General features: G+C 38.5%; 1 protein-coding gene across 2 annotated transcripts in view; it reads right to left on the minus strand.

Moving 5' to 3' along the window:
* Positions 1 to 19,514, minus strand: part of ZMPSTE24 (zinc metallopeptidase STE24) — a 42,613-nt gene that overhangs the window by 19,673 nt on the left and 3,426 nt on the right. For both annotated transcript variants that reach the window (XM_065915609.1, XM_065915601.1), the window contains 4 exons: positions 12,667 to 12,753; positions 6,706 to 6,822; positions 6,018 to 6,170; positions 4,586 to 4,727 (listed from right to left, as the gene is read on the minus strand). In XM_065915609.1, coding sequence (XP_065771681.1) covers positions 4,586 to 4,727; positions 6,018 to 6,170; positions 6,706 to 6,822; positions 12,667 to 12,753 — 499 coding nt within the window. The remainder of the gene's footprint in view (positions 1 to 4,585; positions 4,728 to 6,017; positions 6,171 to 6,705; positions 6,823 to 12,666; positions 12,754 to 19,514) is intronic.

The following is a 19,514-nucleotide window of genomic DNA, read 5'->3' on the forward strand; positions in this document are numbered from 1 at the left end:
AGTTCAAAGCATGGAAAATAATTAAAAAGTCTGGGGTCTTTTGGAGAGATGCCTAGAAACTGAATTACTAGAAAGGACGTTAACATTTTCAAATTGTTTAATACCTGAAGAATATTATATCAACGTAAATCACCACCAGCAGTGGAGAGTGTCTGTTTTTCTTCAGTCTTAACAACAAATATTTAAGCTCATTGCAGCTTTCTAACAATAAATAAATAAATAAAGCCTAAATATCCAACGGTCGTGGAATGATTCAATTATGATAAAGCTATGAGTTGGAATTTTAAGCAGCCAGAAAAAAACTATACTATTGAAATATTTTAACAAGATTGGAAAAGCTCACCAACATACTGAAAAGGATATAAAACCTCATGTACACAAAGTCCCATTACTGTTGTGAAAAAATGTACATGTAAATAGAAAAGCCTAACACAAGACTATTAAGAAATATATTAAAATACTGAAGTGTTTATCACTGGCTTATAGAAACATGGATTTTTGCTCCCTCCTTTATACTTTCTTCTCTTCCAAAGCTTTTATTTTATTTTTTTTATTTTTTATTTTTTCTTCCAAAGCTTTTAAAGTATACTTATTTAATCAGAAAAATTAAAACTATCTTAAAATCAACTGGAAAAAAAAAGCCCTAAATTTTTAGCAGTGGCTAACAATAGCTAAACTATGGTTGACATTTATTTTCTTCTTTATATTTTTCTTTGTTTTCATTATATTTTATGTCCTGCCATGTGCAGTGAATTAATTGGTTAATGATAAACTTTAAGTTCAAATCTTGACTCTGCCATGTATTATTCATATAAATGCAAGAAATTTTCTTAATTTCTTTAAGCTTTATTTTCCTGTTTATGATATGAGGCTAGGACTTTTTGGTTTGATTGCCTGGAAGTTAAGAGCCAAACATGTGGTCCAATTTCATCAATGATAGAGGATCTTAGCATCTGCAAAGTTGTGTATCTGCAAAGTTGTGTATCTTCATCTTGTATTTCTATCTCATTCCTATTTTTTCAAATTTTTTAATTAATTTAAAAATATTTCTTAGAAGTTACCTGAAGTTATCTATGGAAGTAGAAAAATAAGCAAAACGAAATTAATGTCTTAGTATCTCCCACTGGTCGAAGAATCTCAAAGTATGGCCCAAAGAATGCCTACACCAAAACCACCTGCAGGTACTTGTTAGATGTAAACAGCAGAAATATCCAATAAGTCAAAATGTCTGGGAATGGGGCCAAGGAATCTTTTAACAGATTTTCCAGGGAATTGTTATACTCACTAAAGTTTAAGAAAATAAGCTCTTGTATCACTGTGCCTTGCATGTAGCATTTATTCAATAATGCTTGTTTACTGAATAGATTTATTGTACCATTTGAGGTATGAAATAATGTATCTGAGAATTCTGAACACCAAAATGTCCTATGTGACTGTACGGCACTGCCGGCTGTCTCTTCATCTTTTTTTAATGATGTCTTATCTTAATCAACCTCTCAGCAGCATCTGACACAGTTGGCCATTCCCTCCTTGAAACACTTTTTTCTCTTATCCCAAAAGAAACACCATCTTCTCCTCATTTTCTTCCTACCTCAGTGGTCTCTCCTCCTCAGCCTCCTTTGCCCGCTCTTCCCCTTCTGCTGACCCTGACCTGAGCCCCCTTCTCTTCTCTGAACGCCCTCATCCATCGAAGTATCTACATGTCAGACACTTTCTAGACTACTATGTCCAGTCCTGGCCTCTCCCTAGAACTCTGGAGTCATATATCCAGCTGCCTATTTGACATGCTTACATCTCCACAAGAATGTCTATAGTACACCTTTCCTGTTTATATTCTCACATGTCATTTTTTCCCTGACCAGTATTCGAATCCCCTTGCAGAGTTTAGGGAATTTAGCATCATGCAAGACTTGTGAGAGAATGCTTCTCATTTAAGAAATCGAAAAAAGCTAGATATCTGCTTCCCCAGCACTCCTGACAGCTAGTCCAGTGCCCTGGCTCAGTCCATCAGATGCACCCACTGGGGACTCTGAATAGTAGCTAATTACACGAGGAAGCAAGGCGGTGAGAAATTAATTCTGCAGGTACTAGTGGGAGGGATGTTAGAGATGAAAACTGCTAAATTCCAACAGCATTGTCCTCACTAGACTGGTTATTCAGGGTGATTCTGAGTTCCTAGTCTCCCGGTGAAGAGCCCATTTCCCAAGTTTGGCAAATTTAACTTTCCTGTGACCTTGTGAGTTATCAAATATTGTTTCAAAAGGAATTTTTCATGTTAAATTAGCCATAGTTGGTTTCTATGGCTGACTTGCAACTAATTATTGCTTGTAGAACTCCAGTATGATATTCAATAGGTATCTCAAATTATAACACACCTAACAGAACTCCAACTCTCACACACTTGTTCTTCTCCCAGTTTTCTCCCATCTCAGTAGCCTACCATTTATCCAACTGCTTAGGCCAAAAATCTAAGGCATTATCTTTAAGGTCTCTAGCTCCCTTATTCTTTTACACATCATCTATTATCAAATTCCATCAACCCTACCTCTAAAACACATCCTTGATACACCCACTTCTCTCCATCAATTACTACTGTTGTTGTGGTTCAGTCGCTAAATTGTGTCCAATTCTTTGCAACTCCATGGACTGTAGCCCACCAGGCTCCTCTGTCCATGGGATTTCGGAGGCAAGCATACGGGAGTGGGCTGCTACTTCTTCCTCCAGGGAATCTTTCTGATCCAGGGATGGAACCCAGGTCTCCCAGGCTGGCAGATGGACTCTCTACCACTGAGCCCTCAGGACAGACAGCTCTGGCCTAATTAACCTTCTCTCCTGAACGGCACCAGCCTCTAACTGCTCACCCTGCTTCTGCCCTCGCCTCCCTACCACCTTCTCTGTATGGCAACCTGAGATGGGTTAAAAAGTAAAAACCCAGGCCATGTCACTTTCCTGCCTAAAACCTTCCACAGCTTATCTGTGGACTGAAAATTCAAGATTCTCACCCTGATTTATAAAGGCCTGTGTGGTCTGACTCTGGCCTATGTCTCAGATTTTATGTCAAAACACTTTCCTGCCATGCGGCAGCCACACTGGACTTTTTTCTGTTTCTTGAAGATACCAAGCTCTGGATAGTCTCCCCATGGATGGCTCCTTCCTTCAGATCTCAGTTTAAATTCATTTGCTTGGAGAAGTCTTGTCTAATGACCTAATCTAAAGTATCTACTCAGTCATTCTTCGTCACTTCACACCAGTTTAATTCTCTGTGCAATACTTGCTCCCTGATATTTTCTGGGATCAAGACTATTAGTTTTTCACTTGGTTTTTCCTTTCAGTTTACAAATCCATAATATGTGTTGCTGTTAGTGACAATATTCATTCACTCAAAATATTTTTGAGGATTGTTACCATTATTAACAACAACAAAAATATGCATTACAGATGAGTAACTTCTGTTTAGCAGAGGTAAGTTCCCCAAAGTAAAAAAGGGACTGTGTGATAGAACTAGAATTTAAATCCAAGCCTATTGGCTCTACAACCTGACCTCTGAAATGCTATCCCCACCTACTCAAAACTTGATTTTCCCACAAAGTCCCATATAACCCTCCATAAAGCCTTCTCTATTTCAGCTAACATCATATAGTACTGATAGTATATTTCACATATCTTCTCAATTACCTCTATTGTCATAGCATTAGCATTCACATTTTCTGATTATAACTTAAGTGGTCAGCAACTTAGGTTGCTCCCTCAGTAAAAGTGCCTCAGAGACTGTTCTACTATACTCATCATTGCGCTACTGGTTTAATATTAATTAAAAGAATAATAATCTCAGAGGCTAAAGAAGTAGTATGCATTGGCTTATTTTTCTACCATTTCCCCAAAGATATGTTCCAATTGTGCCTTCAGTTGGCCACTAAATGTCTAAGATTTCTTTACTCTTCTGGTTACTGTTAACTCATCTTTCCTAGATGAAAGACTCCTTGAGACTTTAGTAGTCTTACACAAGCTAACACAGATAGCTTAACTCTCAAAAGTAATCATCAGAAAAGCAGAATATAACTAATATAAAGTATTCAGTGGGACCAGCCTTGGGTAATTTGCAGGTGAAATCAGAGTCTAGCAGAACATTGGAAGTCTTCTTGGGGGAGATAAAGTCAATAACACTGGTTTTGTTTCCAAGCCCCCAAACCATGCCAAATGGAATCTGACAAAGCAAGAGTCCAGTTCAATTACCTAAAGAAGCCAGGTAGGTAACAGAAGTGAATAAATCAGTCTAGTATCATGACATAACAAGGACTGAAAAAGGCCTTGGCCCAGAATTAACAATACTGTAAGGCCAAACAAATGCAGTTAGAGGCAAGAGCAGGATTTGGCATCAGGCCACCAGTTTCTATCCCTGGACTATGTTATCAATTCTTATAAATCTTCAAAAGCCAAAATGGAAAATCCTACTCTTTAAAGGACAATAACAAACACCCACCCCCCAAAAACCAACTGATGTGCTCTTTTACTAAAGTTTTAAGAATAAAGTACTCAACTAAAACAAATTACTCAAATAAAACCTTCTTACCCCAGGGAGCCTTACCTTCAACAACATACACCTTAGTCAAAGGGAAGTCAATACTCTTCGCCATGACTTCGATTTCTTGTTTCAGCTTTCCCTCAGGAAGAGGGGTGAATTTGTCAAATAAAGGGGCAATGTAATCAGCATAGATGGTGACAAGCACCTGAAAAGCAAATGTTAGATCAACCTGATTATGTCCTTAAAGAGAAACAACTCACTATACAAATTCAACACAAAAACAATTATGTAATTCCAAGCCCTGAAAGCAGGGACCTTATCTTATTTGTTCTGGTATTCCCAGCCCCAAATAGTATAGGACAGTAAGCACTTAATATGCGTTTGATGAAATAAATCAAAATGAGTAGTCCCTAGATGATAATAATTAAGAAGCCAAATGGTCTGCTCAAAACTATCTTGGGTATTTCTGACACTTCATAAGCCCATCATAACTTGGAATTCTTTCAGGGTAATCATAATAGACTTGAAGTGCTCGCTAAAAAAAGAACTACTAGAGCTTAATTTGCCTGCTAACACTAATGACCTGCAGCTCACAAGTGTACACACTGGCTGAAACAGCACTTCTTTAAGCATCTTGGGAGCATTTCTTGTGCTCTCTCCCCTCTCATTTCAATTAGCCATACAACATATATTTGTAAGTCCAACCAACACCCGTTTTGCAGTTATAATCCACTGGCTGGAAGTGAAGCAATGAGCACCATAGTAACTCATCATGAGTGCAGCTGATAGGTGGCATTTTCTGGGGGCTGTTAATAGACCATTTTGATTCTGTTGTAGTAGTGTTTGTACCATGAAGCAGTTTAGAATTTGGGAAAGAGAAGAGGAAAAGAAGACGTGAGGCAGGGATCATGGGGGAGAGGAGAGAGGGAGGGAGGAGGATGAGAAGGAAGAAAAGGGAGCTGCAGGGGAGAGAAGGGAGGAGATGGGGAAGGGACGGGCACAGGGGACGGGGAAGAAAAGGTAGCGGGGAAAGGGGAGGAGGAGGAAGGGAAAGGCGGGGAAGGAGGGCAGAAGAAAGCAAATACAGTCATGCTTTCTTCTTCTCATCCCACTTACATCTGTTCTCTCTTCAAAATACCCATGGTTTTTAGACACTGGAGCTCAGTCAAGGGTCATCAAAATTGTCAGTCATCACTCTGGTGGCAACTCACAAATGCACAGCCCCAAACTGCCTGACAACTGGATAATTAAAAGTAACTAACAACTAGCTTCTAGAATCTGTAAGAGTCAGTATAAGGAGAAGAAAATCTATGGTCAGAGTCAGCTCTCCTATTTCTATAGCTAAAAGCAGAAAATAAAAGGGGAGTTTATATGAGCACCTATTTATATTTCTTCTGCTTCTTAAGAACCGTATAGATGCTAACAAAGATTAAGTCACAGTTTTCTCACCAAGGTACGCTTTGTAAAAGAAAATCGAAACAAAGATTTCACTCACCAGAGATACAACTAGCGTGAACAGCCAGGCATAAATAAAAAAATAGTCTCCTCCAATTTTAATAATGTAAAGTAGAAGTGAAGATACAGGTAATAAAATGCACTGAGTCACAACAAATTTCTTGATTGCATCTTTCATGAAGAACCCCAAAGTCTGAAAAAATAAAAAGTCATCATAAGAAACTAAGAAACTGCTTTTAAAATAATGAGTGAATAGCAAAGGATATATCATTAAAGCAAGTTTAAAAATGAAAAGGCAGTCATATAAAGACTATATGACAACAGGTAGCCTAAGACAATAAGTCAATGCCTTGCATTTTACAGTTTAAAATAAACTTATTTAAACGTTATTAGCTGAAAAACACTAGACGTTAGTAGTAGAAGAATTTATGGCAAGACCTTAAACTATGATCTTTACCATATCTGCAGTTCCTTTTTTCTAGATTCATGCTCTAAAATAGCAGATTGTTGTTGTTGTTAGTCACTCAGTCGTGTCTGACTCTTTGTCACCCCATGGACTGTAGCCTGGCAGGCTCCTCTGTCCATGGGATTCTCCAGGTAAGAATACTGGAGTGGGTTGCCATTTCCTTCTCCAAAATAGCAAATTACGTTTTAATTATTACTAGCAGAGGACAAAAGCACAGAAGATCTTCGCACTGAAAAGACAACATTTGCATTCTCTATTTTACCTGTTGATTGAAACCATGTTTTTCTTCTATCACGAAAGTATTATAAAGACTCCATGGCAAACCAGTCAATGCACTGAAAAGTGTAGCCAACAGCAGAAACACCAAGGACTGAGTGATCTAAACACAAGAGAAAAAAAGGCAGTTTTTAAATATTAATTCATTCTTCAAACAAATTACTAGGGAACAAATCAATGAGTATACACTAAGTACTTACTATAACTCAAGCAATGTGCTTGATTCTATGGGTAACACAAGGTCTAAAACATCACCTCCACCCTCAGGGCTTATTTGTAAGATAGGGAGGCAATAAAATACTTCTTTAATTACACAAGCACCATATGAAAGTTAACTTGAAGTCATACAGACAAAATGGTTAAAAGAACTTAAAAATGAGAGACAGCCACACACGCTAATGAATTCAAGAGGTTTACAAAGCTGATGAGACTTGGAGTGCTACTCTGAAGAAAGAGATAAATTAGTGGAACAGAAAAGACAAAGAGGAATTCCACACAATTTGAAAAAGCAAGCAGAAAGAAAACAGCGTCCTGAAAGTGAAAGATGACAAGATGATGGGCCTGGTTGGGACCAGGCGGAGAAACATAATGGAGCATCAGAAAAGCTGGGCCAGGGCAGGTGGGGCAGAGTGTGCTGAAACTTTCACAGAGCCCAAATCCAATAGAGACAATTGTTCTCAAGGATTCCTTTCATTGCCTTTACAACAGATCCTTAGGAAAGCAAAAGCTAAGAACTGCCTCATTTTTCTTCACAAACATTTTCCTATGATAGTGGAGAACAAGGACTAATTAGCATAAAGGGACTTGTAGGGAGGGGGAAAGGGCAATGAAGCAAACAGAACCCTCTCCTTCCCTCCCACCACATTATCACTCTCCCTCTTACTCCGCAGTGGACAACTGAATTCTTTCTTTTTTTAAAAAAATCAATTAACTGCTTGCTGTGCTGGGTCTTCATTGATGTACGGGGTTTTCTCTAGTTGCCGTGAGCACGGGCTACTCTCCAGGTGCAGTGTGTGGGCCTCTCAATGCAGTGGCTTCTCTTGCGGAGCACAGGCTATAGGGCTTGCAGGCTTCAGCAGCCGAGGCAGGGAGATCAGTAGTTGCAGCTCACTGGCTCTAGGGTATAGGCTCAATAGTTGCGGTACATGGGCTTAGTTACCCCAAGGCATGTGGGATCTTCCTGGACTAGGATCAAACCTGGGTCTCCTACATTGGCAGGCAGATTCTTATCCAATGTGCCACCAGGGAAGTCCCTAAAACTGAATTCTTTTAAATGGGAGCATACCACCAAAGCATATTTGATTTGGTAGTAAAGATGCAGCCACTATGTTTCTAAACGTAGAAAAAGGGAGAAGGGAATAGGAAGAAAGGAGATTTGGCTACAACATGCAGGTGATTTATTTCAGCATTTGTCCCCAAATGGAAAATGAGATATTTTTTAAAAAAACAAACAAACAAACAAAAAACAGATTCCAGGACCTTCTTCAGAACTACTGAGTCAGAATCCCATCTTCAAAAAATATAACCATATTATGGAATTTAGAAAGATGGTAATGATAACCCTATATGCAAAACAGAAAAAGAGACACAGATGTACAGAACAGACTTTTGGACTCTGTGGGCGAAGGCGAGGGTGGGATGTTTCGAGAGAACAGCATCGAAACATGTATATTATTTAGGGTGAAGCAGCTCACCAGCCCAGGTTGGATGCATGAGACAAGTGCTGGGGCCTGGTGCACTGGGAAGACCCAGAGGGATCGGGTAGAGAGGGAGGTGGGAGGGGGGATCAGGATGGGGAATACATGTAAATCCATGGCTGATTCATGTCAATGTATGACAAAAACCACTACAATACTGTAAAGTAATTAGCCTCCAACTAATAAAGATAAATGAAAAAAATTAATAAATAAATTAAAACCAAATTGCAAGTTAAATATTAAAATGTAAAAACACCCCCTCAAAAAAATATATATATAACCATATTAAATAACAGAGCATAATGTAATGTTGGTATAGGATATGCTTGCTGCAACTTCCGAAGCCCACAAGCTCCAGAGCCCATGTGCCACAACTAGAGTCTGGGTGCTGCAACAAAGATCCCACATGTGATGTAGTCAATTAATTAATTAATTAATTAATTAATAAGTCTAATTCCCTAATCACTGAGCTTATATCCCCCTTAAACACTAAGATTCCAAGGGTGTTTTAAATTATTTTGCCTTAAACACTAAAACAGCCGGCACCATTCCCTGCCTATTATCAATCCCTCCCCTTCCAATCCATCCTACATACACACCAGATGAATCTAAAACGCCACTTCTCTACTTGAAAAACTTGTAATGGCTCTAAAAGACTGCAAACTCATTACACTTTTAACAATTTTCATAATCCAATCCCAAAATGCTACTTTTCACTACTCTTTTCTAAGACCCTTCTACTTCTAACAGGTAACTGTAAGCTAATATTTAAGGAAGATGATTGAGTTAAGGAAGATATTAATACTCTAGGTGAAAAAAGGAGGTGTGACAGTCACATTGGGAAAATTGGAGAATACACAAAAGCCCAGGACCTTTTCTCAGAAGAACCCTAATTCTAACTCAGAAAGGAGAAAATATCTTAGAAACAAGATCTACTGGGCAGTGAGGGGAAAGGGTTTTGACTTATAGCCTCTCAAGGGCAAAAAGATCTGGGCTCTAGCCCCATAAGTGAATAACTTAAGGTTCCAGACACAGAGTATTATAAAGTCCTGCGCCATGAGGGTGGAGTGATCCAGACCAAAATGGCCTGATGGCACACTTCACCTCTTGTCTGAGATGAACCTGCTCATTCCAGCTCATATTCATAACGTGGCAACAGAACTCTGGAGCATTCTGAGTCTTTAAGTTGAGCACTTGCTGGAAAAGGCTGGGCCAAATCTCACTGTCAAAAAGTAAGGACACTAATTATGAGACCACTTGTTGGTATTCTGGAAAGCAGAAAAGTGAGTGCAAGTCACTCAGTCGTGTCTGACTCATTGCAACCTCCTGGACTATGCAGTTCATGGAATTCTCTAGGCCAGTTTACTGGAGTGGGTAACCTTTCCCTTCTCCAGGGGATCTTCCCATCCCAGGGATCGAACCCAGGTCTCCCACAATGCAGGCGGATTCTTTACCAACTGAGCTATCAGGGAATCCTGGAAAGCAGAAAGTCCTGCCGAAAAACACACTACCTATGCCTAAGGATAGGTTGAGGTCCACTTTGTTCTCTTCTTTTTTTAGTGAAGAAATTGGTTTTCATTATATAAGAAGTACATGCTCATTACTGAATTTTCTTAAGAGATAAGCAAAAATAAGGAAATAAAAACTGCCAAATTCTCTCCAGACGAAACTACTTTTCGAATTTTGGTATGTACTAGTTCAGGTTTCTTATAGATTTGAAACCTGTCTACAACAATGGACACCTCTATATGCAATCAAGAAAAATTGAACCAACTTAAATATTCATCACTAGGACACTAGTTATATGAAAAATCTGTATGGATATTCACACATACTTTTACTTTCATATGCTGCTTCATTACTGACTTTTCCATTCAACAATAAGTTATATGAAATAATAGTACAATAATATTTTCTCCCTGTCCAACTGGCAAAAATAAGAATATCATGTATATAATAAGTACTGTTGGGACCCAAGAAAGAGGCATTTTAGTACTTCATACACTATGAAAAAACATAAACCAAGAAGAGCTGTTTCAGGTAGAAATTTGGTCAGCTATTTCCTCCATATCATGTACATTAGATATGAATTTCAATACCAATGTTATCATTTTTCATTTCTTTACTTTCTTTTTTTTTAAGTATTTATTCATTTGGCTGCATCGGGTCTTAGCTGTGGTACACAGGCTCTTTGTTGCAGCCTGTAGGCTCCTCTCCAGTTGTAGCACATGGGCTTCAGAACACACGGGCTCTCCAGTCATGTCACCCACAGGCTTAGCTGCTTTGCGGCACGTGAGATCTTCCCGGAGCAGGGATGGAACCCATGCCCCCTGCATTGGAAGGCAGACTCTTAACCACTGGGCCACCAGGGAAGTCCCTATTCTTTCATCTTTGTTGGCCAATTCCCTCTTTCAATGATCCATCTTTGTAAAATGTCATGTGGGTTTATAGCTGGGAGACAGGAGACAACACAACTGCACACTCTGAATCACTGAGCAGCAGTTGGGCAGTGACCAGTCACTGGCAGAATTTGAAAAGAGTGATGTGATCAGTCACTGTATGAGCATCTGTTATTTGCACAGCAATTTATGAACTGAAGAGCTAGCAGGGAACTTGTACTTTATGCAGTTACACATATAACATATTTTGGTAAGTGAAATTTGAAACTGCTGAGGGGCTGGTGTCATTAACTAAACCAGGGAAACTGAAATGTGTGTATATCAGAATGGTGCAGAGTGAGGACTGCTGCCAGTACCATGCACCCATCAAAGAAAATGAAGATCTATATACACAGACAGAAAGAGAGCTCTAAAACATTGTTAAATGCAAAGATAACATCTAAGAACATTATATAAAAAACTTCCTGTTAAGGTAAGGAATATTTTTATATGTATGTATATAGATTGGGTTCATTAACTCAACAAATATTTATGAAGTACCTACTCTGTGACTAGCATTGTTCTAGGCACAAGTCACAGCAGTGAAGAAAATATGTAAGATCTCTGTCCCCTTATAACCTACAAGTTTTGTCAGGGTGATAGATCAAAAGTAAACAAATAAACAACAAGATAGATAGAGGGCTTCCCTGGTGGCTCAGACAGTAAAGATAAGTGCAGAGAGTGGTAAATGCATTTGTAAAGAAAATAAAATAAGGTGATGTGCTTCACTAAAGAGTGATAGAGGGATGCTATTTTAGCTGATAGTGGTCAAAGAAGGCCTCTTAGGAACCAGTCATGTTTATAGAAAACCACCTTAAACTATTTACAAAACAATGCAGAGAACAAGCAAGTAAACAGCAACAGTGCAATGGCAGGTCAGGGCATGTCTACAAAGATACAGAGATATCACAGGAAGAAGAGGTCTTAAAAGAGTTTGGCTTCCTTAGAAAATGGTATACAAAATGTGACTCAGTATGAGCTGAATTAAAGCCCAAGGTACCTACACATGTCATGTTGAAGAGGTGCATCATTTCAAATAAACAGGAAGGAGAGAACAGACTAATTACTGAGAAAAAGTCAAAAACAGTGTCCCAGCATCCAGTACAGGCAAAGTCTCAGGTCTAAGGCTTTTATTCCAACACTGTTCCTAGAATCCCCAGAAGAGTGGGCCACCAACTCAAGGAGCTCAGTGAAGATACTAGGAGATATATTTTGTCTCTGTTCAAAGTATCTGCTATACATGTGTGTCACAGGAATCTGCTTAGCATTAAGTTCAACAAAATTCATGCTTCACTTTTCACTGATTGCACAGAGTGGTTTCTAAGAATCAGATGCCTACCCAGAGGCTACATTACCTAGCTCCCTTGCATCTGAGACTAAATGACTGGTTCACCAGTGAAACATGAATGCCAAGAACAGGTATCACTTCGGAGCCAAGGGAGTTAAGAAGGGGATGCACTTTCTCCACCCTCTCATTCCTTTTGCCTGTTGGATGCAGAGAACATAGGGGAACTTAGGGAGTGGCAGAGCCATATAAGAAAAGACTGGGTCTCTGGCTTACTACATAAAAGGATGTCACCTGTTGACTCCCAAAATACTCACACTGGACTATTATGTGATTGAGAAATAAACTACTGTGATAAGCCATTGAAATTCAGGAGTTTACTACAGTAATGTGCATTATCTTAACATAAGTGGATGAGCACTACACAGAGAAGCCTTCATTAGGTAGATGCCAAAAAATTAACTTGAGTAGAAAGCTGGCCAAGGAAGAAGAAAAGACTGACAAATATATGCTAATGAATGACATACCTCATACTCTGGTCCAAAGCCAGCATAACCACAGAAGCGCCCAGAGAGTCTCCAGAGGTACGGAATTCCTCCAAAGAGAAGAATAAGCTGTAAAACAAAGCATATGTTGGTCACATTTAAGCAGTACTAGAAACTACCATATGAGAGATGTTAAAAAAAAAAAGAGAGAGAGAGATCTATCTTATTTAGGATAAAATACACATTTAGACAAATACAAACCAACTGATATACTAAGGTTAGACTGTTAAGCAAAAGTTTTTTGCCTATACATTTTATATGGATGAATTGTATATGTTATTTTATCTCAATAAAGCTGTTTAGAGACAGAGGAAAAAAAAAAAACTGTTGTCAAAAGACCACAAAAGACCTTAGGAATTAGGAACTAAGCTTAGAATGACTGAGTCAACTTATCAAAAATCCTATGAGTGACAGAAATGGGATTTAAGCCAGGCTCTATGGCTCTATAACTGGCTTCTCCTTAAAAGGAAACAGTTCTCTTGGTTAGGACAAAGTATTAGTATAGGTGTAACTAAACATGTCCACCTACCAAATCTGGGGACAGAATAGGCTATCAGAGTCATCTTTCAATAAGGAAAAAGTGAATCCTGAGGTGGGAATCAGGGTTTCACAGGAGTAGGCCCCTTTCTCAGCACCACCCTTTGTCTTGAGCAGATAAAGTGAACAGAGATATCCACCAAACCAACAGGACATATGAATGAGGGAGCAGCTCTTAAAATGTGAAAAGGATATATGCTTACAAAACACGACTTCTCACAACAAATACCAAGTCTGTGGAAGCACTTTGGCCAGAGTCATCAATATATTGTTTCTTCACCCATGGAGCCTTGGAAACACAATGATCACACTCCTTGGTTAGAAGCACAATATTCCCATCCATTCAGACATGGTTCCTTGTGGCTTTGAGAGTTTGGGGCATTATTATATATTGCACAGGTGTCCTTCCAACCCACTTTCCACTTATATATCCATAAATAACATAGTGGTTTGGCGCTACTGGTATCGTTTTGTTGCTAAGTCATGTCCGACTCTGTCTGACCCCATGGACTGTAGCTTGCCAGGCTACTCTGTCCATGGGATTTCCCAAGCAAGAATACTAGAGTGGGTTGCCATTTCCTTCTTCAGGGGATCTTCCCAACCCGGGGATCAAACCTGCATCTCCTGCTTGGCAGGAGGATTCTTTACCACTGGAGCCACCAGGAAAGCCTAATATAATGGTTTACCTATGCCTTTTAAGAATATATATAAATGAGATCATATTGTATTTATCATTCTACAACTTACTTTTTACACTCTACATCTTTTTAGATACATAAATGGTGAGTTTTAACTTTATTTGGCATCATCAGCCTGTTCTCTAAAGCGTTTATACCAAATTACATTCCCATTAGAGCATTCCTGTTTTCCCCACTATCTCACTCATACTTGATCTATTCATCTTTCAGATTTTTAAAAATATTTATTTGGCTACCTCAGGTCTTAGTTGCTGCACGTGGGATCTTTCGTTGCGGCACACAGGCTCAGTAGTTATACTGTGTGAACTTAGCTGCCCAGCAGCATGTGAGATCTTAGTTCCCCAACCAGGGATCGAACTCACATTCCCTGCACTGCAACGCAGATTCTTAACCACTGGACCATGAGAGAAGTCCCCATCTTTTGGAGTTTTACCAGTATGCAGGGGATTAATATAATACCACAGGTTTCAAATATGGTCTCTGGACAGCAGCATCAGCCTTGCCGGAATCTGTTAGAAATACGTCTCCGGCTCCACCCTAGAACCAGAATCAGAAACTGGTAGAGGGACCCGAGAGTCAGTCTCCTGTTATATGTGATGTACAACCAAAGTCTGAAAATCACTATTTTAATAAACTGCTTTATAAAAGTAAGGCCCCCTTAACTCTACATCCAGTCACTTCCACTTTAACTAACTCAATCTTGGATATAAACTATTTTCCCAGAGGACATGCTTTGGCACCATTTTATGTGGTATATGCTCCACTTGTTGAACTAATTGACTTGGAATGGCATTTCCTTCATCCTATTTCTCAATACTAATAAATAATGCAGAATTAAGGATTTATAATGCTTTGGGGAAAAGGCTGGAACACCTATGATTAAAAGTCCAGCTTTTAAGTAAGTATCAAGGGTAGCTTTAATATGAACTCTGAATGCATTTGGAAACAGCTATTGCTAATGTTGTTTAGCATGCTTCGGGGAATGAAAAACAAAACACAGCCAACGGTAAAGTTTCTCTGTATAGATAGGATGTCCTTCAAAAAGAACTAATGATGCCAAGAAAAACAAGTCACCTGCTTTCACATATATTATTTCACTAGTCTTGAAAAGCAGCCAGGCTAGGGAGCACAGTAATCTCTATCTTATAGATAAGGCGACTGACACTCAGAATGTTAAAGTAACTTGCCCAGAGAAACCCAATGACTAAGTCATTGCTTTGTGTTGAGTACTGTACTCATTGCTTCATTTATATTACCTTACTCAGTCCTTGCCACAAACCATATGAAACACGATATTAATCAACCTGCTTCTCATCTTAAAAGAGGAGAAAAAATGAGACTTAAAGAGGATGAATTGCTCACTCAGAAGTGATCAGAAATTAGAGAAGCTACAGTTTGAAATTCTTCCACTCTACCCTACTCTACTCCCCACCCATTCCATTTCTTGAGAGGACTCTTTAGTGACACCTATGAGATATCAGGAAAGTTTGTCTCAGAGAGGGGGGACATTTTATATATGGGTGCTCTGTCACATTTGTGTGAACAGCGGCATCTGTAACTGGTCACATGGGCCTTTTACGTTCCCTTGGGTAGAAAGTAGCACAGCAAAAAAAAGTCTATTTAATCTCTGTACTTTTTCTTTGTGATCAAAGCTTACAAACCAATTAATTATAATCAACACAAAATGGGAACTAATGAATTTGCTTTCAAACAGAACAGAATTTCAAAGTAACACAAAACACTTCTTATCTGATGGCAAATATAGCTTGTTAATTCCCCAAGGGTAAATTTACTATATCCATGTTGCAGTCCCAAGAGTTTCAAGAATGGTTTTTTCTTTAGATTCAGAAGAACAGAGTCTGAAACTCCATTCTCTCATTTGGCAGTGAGTGTCACCTGGCCATTATATGGTCAAGCTGTTTAATTTCTCTGAGCCTTTGCTTTCTCATCCATAAAAAGAGAATAATAATGCCTATATACTTTCAACCTCAATGTGTGTGTGGCTAAGTCGCTTCAGTCAAGTCCAACTCTGTGCGGCCCTATGGCCCCTCTGTCCAGGGGATTCTCCAGGCAAGAATACTGGAGTGGGTTGCCATGCCTTCCTCCAGGGGATCTTCCTGACCAAGGGACTGAACCCATGTCTCTTACGTCTGCTGCAATGACAGGCCAGTTCTTTACTAGTGCCACCTGGGAAGCCCTTCTAGAACCCCAGAGCACTGTTGTAAATATCAAACAAAACAATAAATATAAAAGCAACATATGAAGTGAAAATCACAACCCATACAATTATCATGAAGATGACTGTTACTGTTCCCAGCTTTAGCCCATCAGTACAGCTTCTAGTTTGAGCCGTAGCACATTACAAAGGTCTCTCATTCTACATATGGATTCTCCCTACCTCTGTCATCTCCTAGAACAAACTGAGCCATTCTCATGGCCACTAAGCATAATAAACAAGCTACCACGCATCTTTCCTAGAACCGTTTATGTGACAGCTAAGGAGACTGAAAATATTTTCCCTGTCATTGTATAATGGCCTTGTAGGGGTAAGTGAATGAATTTCAAAGAATCAAACATCATTGAGGGAAGAGGACAGTGTCTAAATTTTGCCCCTCTACTTCCATCTGAAGGCAGATTTCCTACTTGGACCATGTCTCTAATAGGAGAAATGCTTCAGATAAATTAGCCAAAACCAGATACAATCCACATATATCACACATGTATACCTGTCCTGGCTTAGCTGGAAGGGACTGAGTTTTAATATTAATCCTCAATATCTCAGTAAACGTGGCTTGGACTAGTAAAAATATAATAAAAAGTCAATTCTGAAAAGACTAATTACTAGCAATCACTCTGGACCCTAAAAGGCAATATAATTTTATTTTTCAGACCATTTATTAATTTTTCTAAAATGCCAAGATTTAACTTTTCCAGAATCTTTGCCATTTTCCATACTCTTAAGGAAATTAGAGAGGTTCCTAACAACTCAGTTTTAACCATACTAGTCTTAACAATACATATTTGTCAATGCAAATTTTGTGACTTACTAGACAATTCCATAATCATTTAACAAAGCCACAAACAGCGGGTTTCTTTAACTGATGAAACAATTATGGTATCTAATCTCAATTACTTTCCCATGTCTGTATTTTTGCCGTAAGCTTCTTTGCCTTAAATAAGTTGCTGCGAACATTTTCACTGCATAACCAACTGGTTGTAAGTGAAATTTCTTGTGAAAGATAAAACAACTGGTTGACAGTTTGGGGGTTGACAGTTTGGTTTCAACTGCCTAAAATTAGTTAGCATAACCTGCAGCATAACCTGATGTTATTAATGGTTTTAATGAATTGGCTTCTTACTTTGAAACATACTACTTCACAGGAGAAAGAGGTATTGAGCATCTCAAAGGTGCACAGTTGAACCCACATTTTCCATAGAATTTTGGAACATCTATCAGTGGACATATTACTATACACCAGAAAAAAATACAGTATAGAGGCTTTAACAAAGCAATACAGGGCTCAATTACAAATATGCATCCTAGTATTTGTAGACCAATACTTCTCTTAACAAAGGAATAAGTTTTAGTGAAAAAGTACAATACTAAACAATGAAACAAATCAACAAGAAAAAAATGTATACAATACTATGAACAAAAGACTTGGAAGACAAAAATGCTTATGTACAATTCACAAAATAACATTAGTTGTTACACAGTATTGACATGAATTCACACACATTTTAAATGCATTCAAATGTTCTACATTTTGCAATAATGTCTTCTTAATTTTGGTATTAATTTTACATGCTTCATTATGTCTTTTTTAATGTCTCTCTTATTTTTCATTATTTTATCTTTTATGGCAAAAATGCCTTACAGTCAATTGGTTATGTGAAGAAAATGTCTGCAGCAAAGATGCTTACAGTAAAAGTACCTAAAATCTTATTTTCAATTTAGGAATCTTTCTCGTAGTGATACTGAGGGATCTAAAAGAGTTCTGGAGAAATTATGACAGAGTATTCTCTGAAAAAGAATGTAAAATCAAGCCATGAAAAGACACAGGAGACTTAATAATAGGCACTCAAGTAATAGGCACTCAATCTGAAAAGGTTATAAGCTGTAAGATTCCAATTACATGACATTCTGGAAAACGCAAAACTATGGGAATAATAAAAAGATCAGTTGTTGCTGAGGATGAGAGGGCAGGCAGGGACGAACAGGCAGAGCACAGGCCAGTGAAACTATTCTGTATGGTACAGTAATGGTGAATATTTGTCATTATACTTTAGTCCAGACCTACAGAACGGAAAACACCAAGGGCGATGGTAATGTAATGATGGATTCTGAGTGATAGCGATGTGTCAGTTTAGGTTAATCCATTGAAACAAACTCAGGATGTGGACAGTGGGAGAGTTCTGCACATATGTGGGGGCTCAGGGTGTATGGGGATGTCTGTACTTTTCACTCAGTTTTGCTGTCAACCTAAAACTGCTCTAAAAAATAGTCTATTTTTTAAAAAAGAATATATATCCATTTTTCATGAATATAAACTTGTGGATTCTATTCATATATATATCACTCTATATTGTACTATTTATCAACAGTAGCTCTTAAAAACGTCAACAAAATTTAAGTTTTATAACTTAATTTTGTGCCTAATGAAATAAGTAGAGTATGGTGTTTTGGCTCAGTTAGATATATGATAGATACATAGAATGAGTCACATTTCAGAATAACAGAATGGTGCTGGGTTTTAAACTAAGTTTTATAAATGGATAAAGAGTAGCAGCTCTGTCTTTAAAAAAAAATAAATAAAAATAATAAAAATGTAAATAAAAGAGTTCTGGGGGCACAGTGATAACCACGACTATGATGATAAAATACACAATAGACAACACTCATGGAGCACCTTACAGTAGATCTGGAATTGCTCTAAGCATCCTACAGATATTAAATAATTGTCAATCCTCTCAACAACATATGAATGAGGAACTATTATTACCATACGATTTTAATGGAAAATTTTAGGCACAGAAATGCTGAATGACTTGCTTGAGGTCACAAAGCTAGTGTGATTGAGCTGAGATTCAAACTCAAGCCACTGCAGTTCAGTCAGCTCTTAACCTCAACAGCATGTACTTTCCATTGTTCCTGCTGTTTACTTGCTCAGTCATGTCCAACTCTTTGTGATCCCACGGACATAACCTGTCAGGCTCCTCTGTCCATGGGATTTTCCAGGCAAGAGTACTGCAGTGGGCTGCCATTTCCTTCTCCAGGGTGCATGGTTCTCAGGGGTGGAAAACGAAGAATCAGGCTTAGGGTGTGGTCGTGAAAAAATCTTACTCATTTTATGTGTAAAGCACAATTTTATATACACAGACAGTACAGAAACAGACATACAGATATCTGTGGAGGGGCAGTTAGGAAAACTGGCTAAAAAAGTACCAGGGTCAGGGGCCAGGAAAGATCATAAGAAGAAGACAGAGAAACGGCTCAGTATTGTATAGCCTCTCTTCTTTTAGTATGGGGAAAGACTGGCCCTGTTTTACTAAGTAAAAACTATCTGTCACTCATTACTTAACTCAGTAAATATG

Source organism: Muntiacus reevesi, chromosome 1, assembly GCF_963930625.1.
Source record: "Muntiacus reevesi chromosome 1, mMunRee1.1, whole genome shotgun sequence".
NCBI lineage: Eukaryota > Metazoa > Chordata > Mammalia > Artiodactyla > Cervidae > Muntiacus > Muntiacus reevesi.